This window comes from Desmodus rotundus, chromosome 13, assembly GCF_022682495.2.
Source record: "Desmodus rotundus isolate HL8 chromosome 13, HLdesRot8A.1, whole genome shotgun sequence".
In the NCBI taxonomy this organism is placed as follows: Eukaryota; Metazoa; Chordata; class Mammalia; order Chiroptera; family Phyllostomidae; genus Desmodus; species Desmodus rotundus.
In genome coordinates this window covers 30,641,805-30,657,049 of record NC_071399.1, presented here as the reverse complement: position 1 = coordinate 30,657,049, position 15,245 = coordinate 30,641,805, and the positions used below count along the sequence as shown (strand labels likewise).

At 39.8% G+C, this 15,245-nt stretch overlaps 1 protein-coding gene across 1 annotated transcript in view; it reads right to left on the bottom strand.

Moving 5' to 3' along the window:
* Positions 1–15,245, bottom strand: part of COL4A1 (collagen type IV alpha 1 chain) — a 152,021-nt gene that overhangs the window by 43,015 nt on the left and 93,761 nt on the right. The window contains exons 13-22 of the mRNA XM_053916317.1: positions 12,502–12,588; positions 11,970–11,996; positions 11,759–11,809; positions 10,985–11,029; positions 10,851–10,904; positions 6,758–6,799; positions 5,139–5,223; positions 4,743–4,778; positions 4,104–4,268; positions 608–703 (exon numbers count right to left, since the gene is read on the bottom strand). Of these exons, the coding sequence (XP_053772292.1) occupies positions 608–703; positions 4,104–4,268; positions 4,743–4,778; positions 5,139–5,223; positions 6,758–6,799; positions 10,851–10,904; positions 10,985–11,029; positions 11,759–11,809; positions 11,970–11,996; positions 12,502–12,588 (688 nt within the window). The remainder of the gene's footprint in view (positions 1–607; positions 704–4,103; positions 4,269–4,742; positions 4,779–5,138; positions 5,224–6,757; positions 6,800–10,850; positions 10,905–10,984; positions 11,030–11,758; positions 11,810–11,969; positions 11,997–12,501; positions 12,589–15,245) is intronic.

The window sequence follows — 15,245 nt, the reverse complement described above, 5'->3', positions numbered from 1 at the left end:
CTCTGGGTACCAAAAGACAAAATACTAGAATATCCCTTGTTTAGGACTGTTAGTGCAGTGATCGTCCACTATGTTTCCAAGATCGTGAAGGGATTTGAGGTGTCCTGTGTTGATGTCATAGCAACACTTGAAAAGAATAAAGATAAAATTAAGAGTTCTGGGTGGAGTCAGCTGGTCCATCAGCAGGTTTGCTCACACTGATTATGTGTACATGGCTTGGAGGAGTGGTGAGCATTCTATGCACTTATGATTTGGCTTGAAAGAAAGATGTGCCTTCTTTGAGAAGGGAACTCTCAAACTTTGAACTGAAAAAATCGAGGTAAGGCATCAATCTGAGAGTTTATCCTGCTAGCCATGGAGAGGGTAAAGGGCAGTAACTGACATCAGGGCCGTGTCTTCTCATTGCCTCCCAGGTGACCGCTGCCTCTTAAAATCCCAACAATAGGACAATACCAGCAGAGTTGTAGAGAGACACATCCTAGAATGGACTTAGAGGGGAGACCCAAATAAAGGGAGAATACACATCATCCGCCCAAAGACAGTAAGTACATAGACATATATTACATCCCCAAACACAATTATCATTAAAAAAAAATTAATCTCTTACCTTTCTCTCCAACTTCGCCTGCCAATCCTCGGTGCCCTGGAGTTCCGGGAGGACCCGGATCACCTATGGGTCCAGGCTGGCATTCCACAATTCCATCTGAAATGGATTTTTAAAGTTATTGGATCATTCCCATTGATCTAAAGCTAGGTATTTCCACCTTCTCTAATTCAATCTCTGTTATAAAACCAAACTATGTTTAGATTATTTGGTATTAGAAATCCAGCTTTAGTTTGCTTGTAAACTTGACCAGCCCACACAGCATGCATCCCTCTACTCACCATTACAAGCCATCACTTCTGAGATTTCTCTTTCACAATTCTAAAACTTATTTCATTAGCCCTGTCCTGTATTTATTTCATTGTTATCTTGCAAAGCACACACAACCGTCCTTATTTTACAGATTATGAAACTGAGGCTCAAAAAAGTTAAGCGGTTTCTCCATCATCATACATCTGTGGAGTCAAAACAAGACCTGACCCAGTTTACTTCTTATTTTTTCTAAGGAAATTTATAGCAAAGTGATCATTACATTAGAGATGCAGATTATCTGTGGGGAAATGCCTCTAAGTGACTGTTCCTATTCAAATCTGAGCATCATTTCTGGGAAGCAGCATGAAAATGAAGTGCAGTAAGGCTAACAGATCTGTTGCAGGTTCAGATGCACACCGGGATCACTGAAATTTCCTTCTTCAATATCTTTGAAGACAAATGACGGAGTAACTTAACCCACAGCTTAGGCAAGGGCATTGCATCCTGACTGAAGTTCAAACATTCATGAGCTAGAGTTCCTGCTTCCTTCCACCCTACTCCCCTCCACACTGACTTCTCATCAGGATAGAGAAAGGACCAAGAGAGAGGCCCAGAAGTCACCTGCTTTCTGCGGTGGCTCTCCCAAACAAGAAGACCTAAAAAAAAGGCCTAAACCTCCCCATTTTATGACTTTGTTTAGAGCTCAGAGGAAAAAGTTAGTTTCAAATGTCTAAGAATGAAAGTCCAGGAAGAACGCATTCTGGGACTTTTTTTTTTTTTAACTCTCATCCAAGGATAGGTTTATTGATTTGAGAGAAAGACAAGAGAAAATCAGACATTGATGTGAGAGAGAAGCATCAACTGACTGCCTCCTGTACCCACCCCAACGTGGTAGTGAACTCACAACCTAGGTATGCACCCTGAATGGGAATGGGGAACCCTCAACCTTTTGGTATATGGGATGGTGCTCCAAACAACTAAGCCACTGGCCAGGGCTGGGGCTTTGTTTGTTGTTTGGTTGCTTCCATTTTCCTGGGAGCTTCTCTAGGTAAAACTCAGGTTTAAGGAGGCCTGAGGGGACAATAACTGTGTCTCAGGTCCACTGGCTCCTGCTGGCTCCTTTCCCACCTGGCTCATTGACCCCATCAGTCTTGAGCAAAGTGGAGTCCATTTTTATGCCTCTAAGAGCAGTTCCTAAATGCCTTGACTACTGAGAACTAGCATTCCCAGACCCACAAGACTAGGGCATATGAACTCCCTAATTCTGGATACATAGCCTCATGAATGTTGACTGACATAAAATTATTTTTTTTCTTTCCAGAACACACCTCCTAACAGCCTCATCTCAACCAGAATCCCTTAACATCCCTACTAAAAAAGCAACTTTCTACCCTCAGCAAAACCAATTTAAAACAATTTTAAGTCTAAAGCAAGAATGTAATGTTATTTCTGAGGAGTTCTAAAATGTAAGTTCAGATCTGACATTTACACGGCCTGCTCCATGAGGGTTATCTGCAGGCATGGTGACTTGGGGCTGGCAGCCACCACATAGGATGAGAACACAGGGACAGAGTTAGGGAGTAGAAATCTCTACATTGCATGGCTAATGAACAATTGACAGGTCCCAAGGCGGCAATTAGTTTTAAGATGTAGCCTCTTTAGTATACACTGCAAATCTGAATAAAAATCTCATTTATAAATTATCTATGAATGCTCTGTGACTGTGAATCACTTAATTTACGTAGACAAAAAAGGGCAACCTAGAAAATTAGCAGGATAGATATTATAATGTGTTCAGCCAGCACATGCCACTCAATTAACAGTAGTAGAAATTTCATACCTGTATGTGAAATTTGTTTATATTTCAGTGCTGGGAGAATTACAAAGAAAAAAGAAAAACAAAAAAGGTCCCAGATTTCCCCATGGCTCCCTCACCCACTTCATGTCCTTCACCAATCACTGTTTAAAATTACAATCCTATGACCCACCAACCTGCCCACCCCTAGAACACTGTATCATCTTTCTCTGCTTATTTTTATGCTGCATTTATCATCTCCTACATACCACAAAATTTACTTATTTGTTTGGTTTACATCCCCCCATAGAATGCATGTGCCAGACCTACAGGAGGGCAGGGTGGTTGTGAGGGTTTTGTCACTAGTCCTGCCTGGCCTTTCGTGGGCCCTCCAATGCTTGTTGAGTGAATAAGTGAGCCAAAGGCTCTTCTGATGCTCAAAACTTTCTCTCAGATACACAGAGCAAAAAGTGTCTCTGGACTGAGTGCCTGTAGGACTTCAGTATTTCATCTTCATTCTCCATGTTTCACTAACCCATGAGAGAACGGGAAGAAGTCTCCCTAAGTCACAAATGATCCATCCTCTCCTCCTATTAGCAACATGTGAAAGGAAATTCATGCTGAGCATTTGCAGTGAAGCTTCAAATCTGGAACCGACTGTTCCATCTGGTCCATATCTGGCCTGTGTATGGAGCCTCAGCTATCAGAACACCCTTTCACAAAGACATGTTTGAACTCCAGCAATTAAGTTCATATGAACTTAAGGCGTATGAACCTATCTTCCATCAGCCACCCCCCAGGGGATTAGTAGGACTTGCTCTGAAAATCTGAACTCATTCCATTGGTACTATTAACTTAAATCCTCTGACAGTTTCTTATATTTTGCATTGGTATTACTTTGGGATCATAGGACCCCCTTAACTGAATCAAGATTTCAGTGTTCTGTGCTTAGCTTTGATGAAGGGCTGTTGTAAGAAAAATCCATGCAAAGTACCTTGCAAATTTGAAGTCCTTCCTTATGTTACCACATAGACTGTGCAGCCTGTAGCCACACAGCCCTTCTTCATGTGCATGTCCGTGTGTGTGTGTCTTAGTATGAGTTTGTGACTCCAGATAAGCTAGAATGCATTCCATTTTCAGTAAGAACTGTATAACTCAACTGGTTTGCTTTTCAGCTTTAGATACCAGGAGACTCAGAGCTGGTTAACATATTTCTTACTCCTTTAAACCAGTTTTATGTTTATTTTACTATTCCCTTTACTATTCCTTTATTTTACTATTCTATTGGCACGGCTAATTTTGCAAAGATACCTAAGTGAGATGTAAATAATTCATTAATCAGCAGCCTTTGCATGGAGAACTCTGGAGCACCCTTAAAGACCTGGGCTAGCTTTGCCCTGGCATCCTGTCTTTGATGGGACACCATGTGAAATGGCCCCAGAGGGAACTTACTCGTGTGGCCTGGCTGTCCAGGAGGTCCAGGGGGCCCAGGAGGGCCTGGGAGTCCATCTCTTCCACTTGGTCCTGGCAGAGACACCCCTGGAAGTCCTTGGTCACCTTTTTCTCCTCTTTCACCAGGGAAGCCAGGAACACCAGGCTGCCCGGGTATCGAGATACCTGAAACCAGAACCAAATTTCATCTAAATAATCACAAGTTTAATGTCAACAGCACAAAATAATTTTCTTAAGTCTGTTCAAGGTGAAATGACTAATGACCATCACCAAAAGGGGACTACTTAGACAAGTAACAAATTAAGTGGGCGGGCTTCTTACCTTTTAAATGCTAACAAATGCTTCTTACATATTAACTTTGGAAAAGATCAGAGCCAGAGAGAGTACATGTGTCTTGATGAGAGATAGAAAAATCCCACCAATCAAGTACATGTTTATAACCACATGCTAACCTGTACCTTAAAAAATAAACACTTTTCCTATGAACACATGTTGCTTTCATAACTATTATAGAAAAATGTGCAACAAAACTGTTAGCCCTTTTATGCAAATATCTGATGTACTTGATAAATATGTTCAGAATATAAGCCACACAGAAGTTTTACAAGTATTCTTTAAAAATCAGTTAAAGACACTCACCTGGGGGCCCTGGCTGGCCTTGTAATCCTGGGTAACCTGAAAAAGAGAAAAAAAGTTGGACAAACTGAGACGGGCCCACTTGTGATTTATGGTTTATATTTCTGTGCTCATGAGTACCCACTGTCAAGGGGAACAAGGAAGACTGAGCACGTGGAAATGCAATGCCCCTGAAGCTACAGAGTTGCCAGGGGAAGGGCCCTGGATCAACAGTGTCACAATGAAACACAAGCCCAAATGAGACTCGGTCACCACATGGTCCTGCAAGGAACGCAGATGTTTTCAAGATGCGAATGAGTGCACATCAAAATGGAAGAAAGAGAAAGAAAGGATGAGAGAAAGCAGGGGGAGGGAAGGAGGAAAGAGAGAGGGAGGGAAAGAAAAAGGAAAGAAACTTGCCTTTGGGGCCTGGCTCTCCTCTCAACCCTGGAGACCCTGGGTACCCCCGTTCGCCTTTTTCTCCCAAGATTCCTGGGCCAATGACCTGCGATACAGAACACAGCATCATCATGGGGTGTGGAGTGGCTGGCGCTGTATAGTACAGCAGAAGAGATAAAGAAACTAACACTTTATTTTTATTATTTCATGAAATATGAAAGAAAATAATTAGCAGTGAGGGAGGGAGAGTCAAAAACATACAAAACAACTATTACATAATGCCCCCCCTTGCAGAGAACTACACCAGCAACCTCCTCTTCCTTTTGTGACGATTTGCCTGGCAGAAGCTTTACCAATGAGGTAAAGTTAGAAAAACATGAATACTGAGATTTAGGTTTGGAATTTTTTAATGCCCATACAAGCCATAAAATGAATATTCTACTTTAAAGAGTGCTACCAGAACACCTTTACATTTCCTCAAGCAATATGTAACCGAACACTCAAAATTTTTACTGTAAGAGGTTTTCTGCTTTCTTGCTTTCTTTCTTTCTTTTTTTTTTTTTTTTTAACTAAATGGTTCCAAGTAGGGATTTCCTTAAGACCTAATTAAAAAAGAGGGAACTTGTTCACTCAATTCTAAACTACTCAAATTCAAGGAAAATGACCAGGGCAAATATTGCATTATCACTCTTAAAATTCCTTTGTTGCAATTAAACTACTGGACATTATTAAAATTTGTTGATAAGGTTAAGGTACAAACAGGTTATTTGAACACTGTAGCTGGAGCACAAATATGGAAAATGGAATCATAAGTATATATGGACATATTAAAAGCATTAATAAGAAGGTTTGATAAATTGATCCAATAATCCTATTTCTGGAAGTGTAGCCCAAGGAAAAATAACACCCCCGCCCACACTCACACACACTTTCTCACATACTCTCAAATTCACATACTCTCACACATTCTCACACTCACACACTCTCATTCTCACACACACACTCTCTCACGCTCACAGTCTCTCACACACAATGGCATGTACAAGCATTCATCACCACAATGCAAGAATAGCAGCAGACAAGAGAATGGTAACATTTTCATGGTTTTAGAAAAGCTTTGGGGCAAAATGGTTAAAAATTATCATAGCACAACACTGATAAGATACTAAAAATAATTTCTCAAAGATAATTTGATAACATGGAGAATATTCTTTTTTAAAAAAAGTTATATACATTAATTACACGTATGTAAAACTATGCATAAGACAAAGAACAAAATGTTATTTGCAAAAATAAAAATTGTTTTGCTTAGAAAAAATTATGAATGATCTGTCCCTTTTATTAACATTCTCCTTAATGGACCATTTAAACCAAAAATGTTTCAGAGTGTGTTGTTACTATGTTTTATCCACAGTGGTCAAGGATATGCAGAAATTATCAAAATTTAATAAAAAGTAAGAGCCAAACCACACCATAGAAAATATAAAATTATTATTTCAGACTACACACAGCCTTTTACATGAAAATGTAATTCTGGGAATGCTGTGGAGCGTGCGGCACATGCAAACATTCAGTCTCGTGTCTTTTCCTCCCTTCATGTCGACCACTCTCTCACACCAGCAAACATTACCCTTACTCACAGTGCCAGGTGGGCCCGGAGGGCCTGCTTCACCTTTGTCTCCCTACAAAAGAAAAAAATAACTTTGGCATTTTTTCACTATCCTGCATTCTTTAAAGAACATCTTGCAGAAAGTAGTTAAACCTTTTTTTAAAAAAAAAAACAGACTGTGTGCCCACTGTTCTGAAATTATTTTCCTCTCCTTAGTATCTTTCATTATAGCTAGCTTAGAGCGCTCTGTAACAATTATAACAAAAGCAAATAGATTTTATTTTGCTTTGCATAAGTGTGACATATGAGGATAAAGATTTCTACAAAACATAAATGGGAGGCTAATTAATCCTCTTATAAACGAGCTCACAATTTTTGTTCTGTTTACTACATGGTCCCTCAGAGAGATTTAACAGACTCATTTGTGAACTGAATTAGTACACAGTGGTTTTCAGTAAAATGAAAATAAATGAAACTGACATGAAAGCTTATGATTCCCTAGTATATTTTCTTTAAGAATCATTTCATTTGAAGTTTTTAGGTGTAAGATTGTCTAAATCTGCACTGGAAGTCATAATAAAGGTTATTTATGGCTTTTTCTTTCCCCCTAAAATCTAGCATTACTTGAAAACATTAGTGGATAAATTCTGATCACTTTGAGGCTTAATTTAACTAATATTAGATAAAAAACCTAAAGAAATTAATCCTTTTACATGTTATTCTTATTTAAGTATCGTAATACTTTTAGAAGTCTTAAGATATGCCATTATTCCATAAATGTACGTTTTTTTCCCTTTTAAACTAATGCATTAAACTTAGGCATTAAACCAGAATTGGATGTTTTGGTGTTTCATAAGTATGAGGAGAAATTTAGAAACATCTGTGAGATTTTAAAAATAGTTACTATATTCTTAACATACTTACCTTTTAAATTCTAAAAGATTTTACTTTCTTAAAAAATGACAGTCTTATAAAAGATGTGATTATCCCTGGCTTTGATAAACAAACCTTCAGGTCCTCTCTCTAGTTTAGCACTCACTGTTGGAGATAAATATTTCAAAATGACAGCCAACCCTTGAACAATGCAGGGGTTGAGGGCACCAACTCTACACAGTCAAAAATCCATGTATAACTCTGATACCCTGAAAACTTACCTGCTAATAGCCTACAGTTGAACAGAAGCCTTACCAATAACATAAATAGTTGATTAACATGTATTTTGTATGTGACATGTATTAAATACTATATTGTTACAATATAAAGTAATCTAGAGAAAAGAAAATGCTATTAAAAAATCATAAGGAAGAGAAACTACTTTTACAGTTCTGTATGTATTTTAAGCAAAAAAAAAAAAAAAAATCCACTTTAAGTACACCCATGCATTTCAAACCATTGCTGTTCAAAGGTCAACTGTATTTCTTATTTTAATAGAAATGCACAATACCTAATGTCATGATTAAAAGAAAACAATAAAACAATGAGTTTTTTCTGTCTATCAAAATGACAAGTATTTTTTAAAGTTCGATAACCAACAGTTGCCAGATGGAAAGGCCCTGAGCTGGCAGAAGTGCTTTTCTGGGAGCAAATTGTGGTACACGGAAAAGCTTCCAAAAAAGAGTCTAAAAGTTGCCCCCAACTTTACATTTTTAGGAACATATAACAGGGAAATGATGAGAGAAGCAAACAAAAATACTAGCAATCAAAAACTGTGAAAGTGGCCTAAACACCATGCAGTAAAAGGCATGGACATTAAAAGTGTTCAAGTATAACTACATTGTGGACATGGAAATACATCCATATTATATCACTAAGCAAAAGGGCAGGATGTATGATGCAATAGCATTTTTTTCAAAGCACATGAACATGTATGCACATAAGAAAATTGTTAACTCTGGGTAAGAGAAAAATCAGATAAATTTTCTTTTCTTCACAATATCCTCCTGCATGTTCTGGTGGTTAATACTCAGGAAAAAATTAATCTACTAAAAAAAAGACTTAAAAATTTGAATGAAACATTTCATTAAAAAAAAATTATGTGCACAAAGGACTTCCGGCCAAGATGCAGGAGTAGGTAGATACATCGTGCCTCCTTGCACAACCAAAAGACGGACAACAAATTTAAAAACAAAAAACAACCAGAACTGCCAGAAAATCAAACTGTATGGAAATCCAACAACCAAGGAGTTAAGAAACATTCATCCAGACCAGTAGGAGACAGGCAGCTAGGGCTGAGAGGACTCGGAGCAAAGCAGCAGCTGGCGGACTGGGTAGTCTCACATTTGCCTGCAGATAAACCAGGAGGAACAACTGGGAAGCAAGACAGACCACACAACCTAGAATTCCAGGGCAGGGAAATAAAGCCTCAAAAGCTCTCATTGAAGAAACCTGTGGGGGTTGCAGTGGCAGGAGAAACTTCCAACCTCACAGGAGAGTTCACTGGAGAATGTACACAAGCCCATCCACCTGGGAATAAGTACCAGAAGGGCCCAATTTGCTTGTGGGTAGTCAGGGAAGTGACTGAAAGCTGGCAGAGAGCCTAGCAAGCGGCATTGTTCCCTCTCAGACCCCTTTCCACATACAGCACCATAACACAGCAACGTGGGTTGCCCCACCTTGGCAACACATAAGGCTCTGCCTCTTACTACATAACGGGCAAGCAGAGACCAAAAAAAAAAAAAAAACAAAAACTTGGCCTAAATGAAAGAACAGATCAAAGCTACAGAAAAAATACCACTAAGCTATGAAGAGAGAGAAAACCTATCAATTCAAAATGCACAATTCAAAACACTGATAATCAGGATGTTCACAAAAATGGTTGAGTGTGGTTGCAAAACAGAGGAAAGAGTGAAGGCTATGAAAAGTGAATTAAAGGAAAATGCACAGGGAACCAACAGTGAAGGGAAGGAAACCGGGACTCAAATCAGTGGTTTGGAGCAGAAGGAAGAAATAAACATTCAACCAGAACAGAATGAAGAAATAAGAATTCAAAAATATGAGGAGAGGCTTAGGAACCTCCAGGACAACTTTAAACATTCCAACATCCAAACCATAGGGGTGTCAGAAGGAGAAGAGGAAGAGCAAGAAATCAAAAACTTATTGGAACAAAGAATGAAGGAAAACTTCCCCAATCTGGTGAAGGAAATAGACTTCCAGGAAGTCCAGGAAGCTCAGAGTCCCAAAGTAGTAGGATTCAAGGACACACACACCAAGACACATCATAATTACATTACCCAAGATGAAAGATAAGGAAAGAATCTAAAAGCAGCAAGAGGAAAGGAGAAAGTTACCTACAAAGGAGTTCCCATAAGACTGTCAGCTGATTTCTCAAAAGAAACCTTACAGGCAACAAGGGGCTGGAAGGAAGTATTCAAAGTCATGAAAAGCAAGGACCTACAACCTAGATTACTCTATCCAGCAAAGCTATCATTTAGAATGGAAGGGCAGATAAAGTGCTTCCCAGATAAGGTCAAGTGAAAGGAGTTCATCATCACTAAGCCCTTAGTTTATGAAATGTTAAAGGGACTTATCCAAGAAGAAGAAGAAGAAGATCAAAACTATGAACAGTAAAATGACAACAAACTCACAACTATCAAGAACTGATCCTAAAAAAACCAAAAACAAAAACAAACTAAGCAAATAAGCAGAACAGGAATGGAATCACCAAAATGGAGATCACATGGAGGGTTATCAGTGAGGAGGGGGTTAAGGGAGAAAGGGGAAAAAGATACAGGGAATAGGAAGCATAACTGGTAAGCACAAAATAGACAGGGGAAGGTTAAGAATAGTATAGGAAATGTATAAGCCAAAGAACTTATATGTATGATCCATGGACATGAACTAAGCAGGGTGGGGAGGGGAATGCTGGAGAGAAGGTGGGGGGTGCATGGCAGAGGGGGGTAAAGGGGAGAAAAAATGTGGGAGAACTGTAATAGCATAATCAACAAAATATATTTTTTAAAAGGAGAATAAAAAAAATTATGCACACGAATAAAACCACTAAGCTAAGTTGTTTTTGCTCACGTGGAATATAAATACTTGTAATTTCTGGGAGTCTTTATTCTAGTACAACCTTCTGAGTTGACCTACAAAATGGAGAAAAAAATCACAATAACGCCACCATTTACCTTTAAACCCTCTCGGCCCGGGAGTCCTGGCAACCCCACATCGCCGGGAAACCCCTAGAAGGAAGCAGAGTCAACAACTGTAAGCTAGTGAAGGCAACAGTTTGCTTTTTAAAAAATCACAGAAAAATACTTACTAGACTCCCTTTTTCTCCTTTTTCACCATCTTTTCCAGGTTTTCCCTATACAATAAAGATTTAATCATTAGTATTTCATAAATAATCATACTATAATACCAAGGCTCTGATTCAAATACAAGATCATATGTCATCTTTCATAGGAAACCTCCGTGTAAATAGAAGAGGATTTGTCATTTTTTTAAAAATGGAGCCTGATTAGTTCCAAATCTTCTAAGGTACCCATTGCATTTGCCAGCATAGCAAACACCAGCCAACTGATTTTAGTGGAGGTTTTCCTGCGTTATTTCAGGGAAGAAAGTGAAAATGCTCAGGCTTCGGAAGCTGGGTGGGTCTCCTTTCACAGGATGCAGGGGTGAGAAGTATCTGAGCATCTCTACTCCAGGATGTGCATCTGGGATCTGGGCGGAGGTACAAGCTGGCCGAGGAAGGCGGCAGCAAAGGGCATCCAGGGCTCTGAGCAAGTGGACAGTGGAAGTCAGTGAGAAACCAGCAGGTGGGCAGCTCTTCAAAGAGCACCCTACCCTGGCCAGGCTATCCTGGAGTTTGTGAATAACAAAGGCCCTCCCCTCCTGGGAATTTCTTCAAATGGTGACAGCTCTCCTCATTTCTACTCCTAGGGGCTTCAGAAAAGCCCTTCAGGAGAGGAAAAAGAGAAACCAGAAAACGCCTACCAGTCTCTTCCATTTTACTGTGTCCCTGAACCTGTGATTCTAGGAATGAAAGGAAAACAACTTTACAATAAGGAAAGAAAGGACTTTTAAAAGCACTTACTCGAGGTCCTGGTTTTCCAGGTTCACCTTTCTCTCCAAACCCTGGCACTCCCTTAAAAAAAATGAGAGAAAGAGTTAAGATTCATTCATGTATTTAAAATATTAAATTAAGTAATTATTACACTCAAGGTAAAATAAGCTTGTAACTTAAATCCAATACACTATGCTCTTTCACAGAAAATAATAACGATAAACAAGAATATAGTACTTACCTGATATCCAGGTTCACCTTTTTGACCCTAAAAAAATTTTAGACAAAGAGAGAGAGGGAGATATCAGTACTAACAACTATATCACTTTTATACATGACATTGAACATGTACAAGGAAAAAAGAACCTTTTTCTGATATATTAACAAAAAAATTCACATTGGTCTCCAGCATTCAAGTCCTCATATTGACTGGGTTAGGAATTTAAGGGCGATGATCACAGCAACTGTAACGTACTTCTGCCCTCAGCAGTTCCCCCTTCTGCTGATCCAGCCCATCCTCAACCGGGGTGCACTTCAGAAGCCCTCACTTAAGTTAGTCAGCTTCGAATCAGTTTTGCTCCTACCCAGTACCAGCTGCCTCGGCTGTCAGATGCTTATATTTTATATGATGGATAGATAGCCCATAAATCTCTTTTCCAGGTTGGGGGTGATGCAGCTGGAAAAACTAAATTTTGATGTGTGGTTTCTCTTTATCCCTTGGAATTTGTCCAAAATCAGCAAGACAGCATTCAGTGAACAAAGTCGTTTCGTACCTTCTCTCCTTTAGTGGCAAAGTCTCCTTTTTCTTGAACTTGGGCTTGTCCTGGCACTCCTGGAGGTCCACTGACCCCTTGATCACCCTGTCGATGCAAAAATTAGGAACTAGTTAGGCAGAAAATAATTATTGAGAGAACAAAATGCAGAGGGGGGCCTAAAATAAAACATCTATTTTGAAAGTGTTATGCTCTTTTCTCATTTATCCTTGCCTCAGCAGAACACTGTTTCACTAGGAAGATGGCACAATTAGTATATAAAGCCAGAAGGAGATTTTCCGTTCTCAGGAATCAAGAAAGCCTCTCTCTCAAGTAATAACAATGCAACCTGATCATCTACCGTACATGTCTGTGAATGCATGCATGTATTATAGACCATGCATACACATCCAAACAGTATGTGTGTACACACTAGGGCACATATATACAAGCACATGTATATATACTGTCCAGTTGCATTTTGACAGCCTGGGAGAGACACACGCTACCTAACAGAGCCTATCTTTGGGTAAACCAACAATACGAGAACCATCCAGAACTGTCTTCCTCAGGCATCCTAACTGCTGGGTACAGCTGGAAGTACAATGAGTCCCAGTTACAGCACAAAGAGTGAAGTCCACAAAATTCAATTGCATGAATTGCAGGGTTACTTTTGTGAGGTTTATGAAAAGACTGGGCCAAAATTTAGGGTGGAAAGAAAGCAGAGGCCAACTGTTCAGTCCACACCTGCCCAGGCCCTGGTTGACGTGGAGCTTTCTGGTAGCCATTGTCCTCAATGGCTTCACCATCCCCAAAAAGAACCTTGGCCTCGGGGCAGGCACTGCTGTAATTTAAAGAATCGTGACTGGGCTCAAGCCCATTTCACTGGTGTGATTCAGGGGAATGCTGGAGAGACCACCAGATGATCGGGGACCCGCTGCCGGTCTCCCTCCTTCCCAAGAGGAGGATGTCTGCTCTGGTCTGTCCTCCCTGTCTCTGTGGCTCAATTCCTCCCAATTTGGACATGATGACCTCTGCCTTGGCAGTCAAGTTCTAAATTGGATTCTTTTATAATAAAGTCTAGGTCTGGTTTTCTCACTGCCTGAGAACATTTTGATGGAACTGTATATACAGAAAACTGGAACTAATGGCCTCATTGTTTCTCTGCTGGTCAGATCACACAGAGCACTTCAGTGAATTTTAGCTTTGCATTTAAAAAAAAAGCACTAACAAACTCAAGAGCGTGCAGAAAAGAGTAACTGTGGTGTAAGGGCCCAGCATAGGTCCAGGGGCAGAAACTCTATCATGTTTAGAACCCTGATTTTATCTTATTTAAAAGAAAATACGTGTGTGTGTGTGTATATATTTTAAAGATTTTATTTATTTATTTTTAGAGAGGGGAAGGGAAGAAGAAAGAGAGGGAGAGAAACATCAATATGTGGGTGCCTCTCGAATGCCCCGCACTGGGGACCTGGCCTGCAACCCAGGCATGTTGCCCTACGTAGTGTGGAATTGAACAAACAATCCTTGGTTTGCAGGCTAGCACTCAGTCTACTGAGCCACACCAGCAGGGCGATTTTCCTAAGTATATTTTATTGATTATGCTATTACAGTTCTCCCACATTTTTTCTCCCCTTTACCCCCCTCTGCCATGCACCCCCCACCTTCTCTCCAGCATTCCTCCACCCCACCCTGCTTACTTCATGTCCATGGATCATACATATAAGTTCTTTGGCTTATACATTTCCTATACTATTCTCAACCTCCCCCTGTCTATTTTGTGCTTACCAATTATGCTTCCTATTCCCTGTATCTTTTTCCCCTTTCTCCCTTAACCCCCTCCTCACTGATAACCCTCCATGTGATCTCCATTTTGGCGATTCTGTTCCTGTTCTGCTTATTTGCTTAGTTTGTTTTTGTTTTTGGTTTTCTTAGGATCAGTTCTTGATAGTTGTGAGTTTGTTGTCATTTTACTGTTCATAGTTTTGATCTTCTTCTTCTTCTTCTTGGATAAGTCCCTTTAACATTTCATAAACTAAGGGCTTAGTGATGATGAACTCCTTTCACTTGACCTTATCTGGGAAGCACTTTATCTGCCCTTCCATTCTAAATGATAGCTTTGCTGGATAGAGTAATCTAGGTTGTAGGTCCTTGCTTTTCATGACTTTGAATACTTCCTTCCAGCCCCTTGTTGCCTGTAAGGTTTCTTTTGAGAAATCAGCTGACAGTCTTATGGGAACTCCTTTGTAGGTAACTTTCTCCTTTCCTCTTGCTGCTTTTAGATTCTTTCCTTATCTTTCATCTTGGGTAATGTAATTATGATGTGTCTTGGTGTGTGTGTCCTTGAATCCTACTACTTTGGGACTCTCTGAGCTTCCTGGACTTCCTGGAAGTCTATTTCCTTCACCAGATTGGGGAAGTTTTCCTTCATTCTTTGTTCCAATAAGTTTTTGATTTCTTGCTCTTCCTCTTCTCCTTCTGACACCCCTATGATTTGGATGTTGGAATGTTTAAAGTTGTCCTGGAGGTTCCTAAGCCTCTCCTCATATTTTTGAATTCTTATTTCTTCATTCTGTTCTGGTTGAATGTTTATTTCTTCCTTCTGCTCCAAACCACTGATTTGAGTCCCGGTTTCCTTCCCTTCACTGTTGGTTCCCTGTGCATTTTCCTTTAATTCACTTTGCACAGCCTTCACTTCTTCTTCTATTTTGTAAACAAACTCATCATTTCTGTGAACATCCTGGTTACCAGAGTTTTGAATTGTG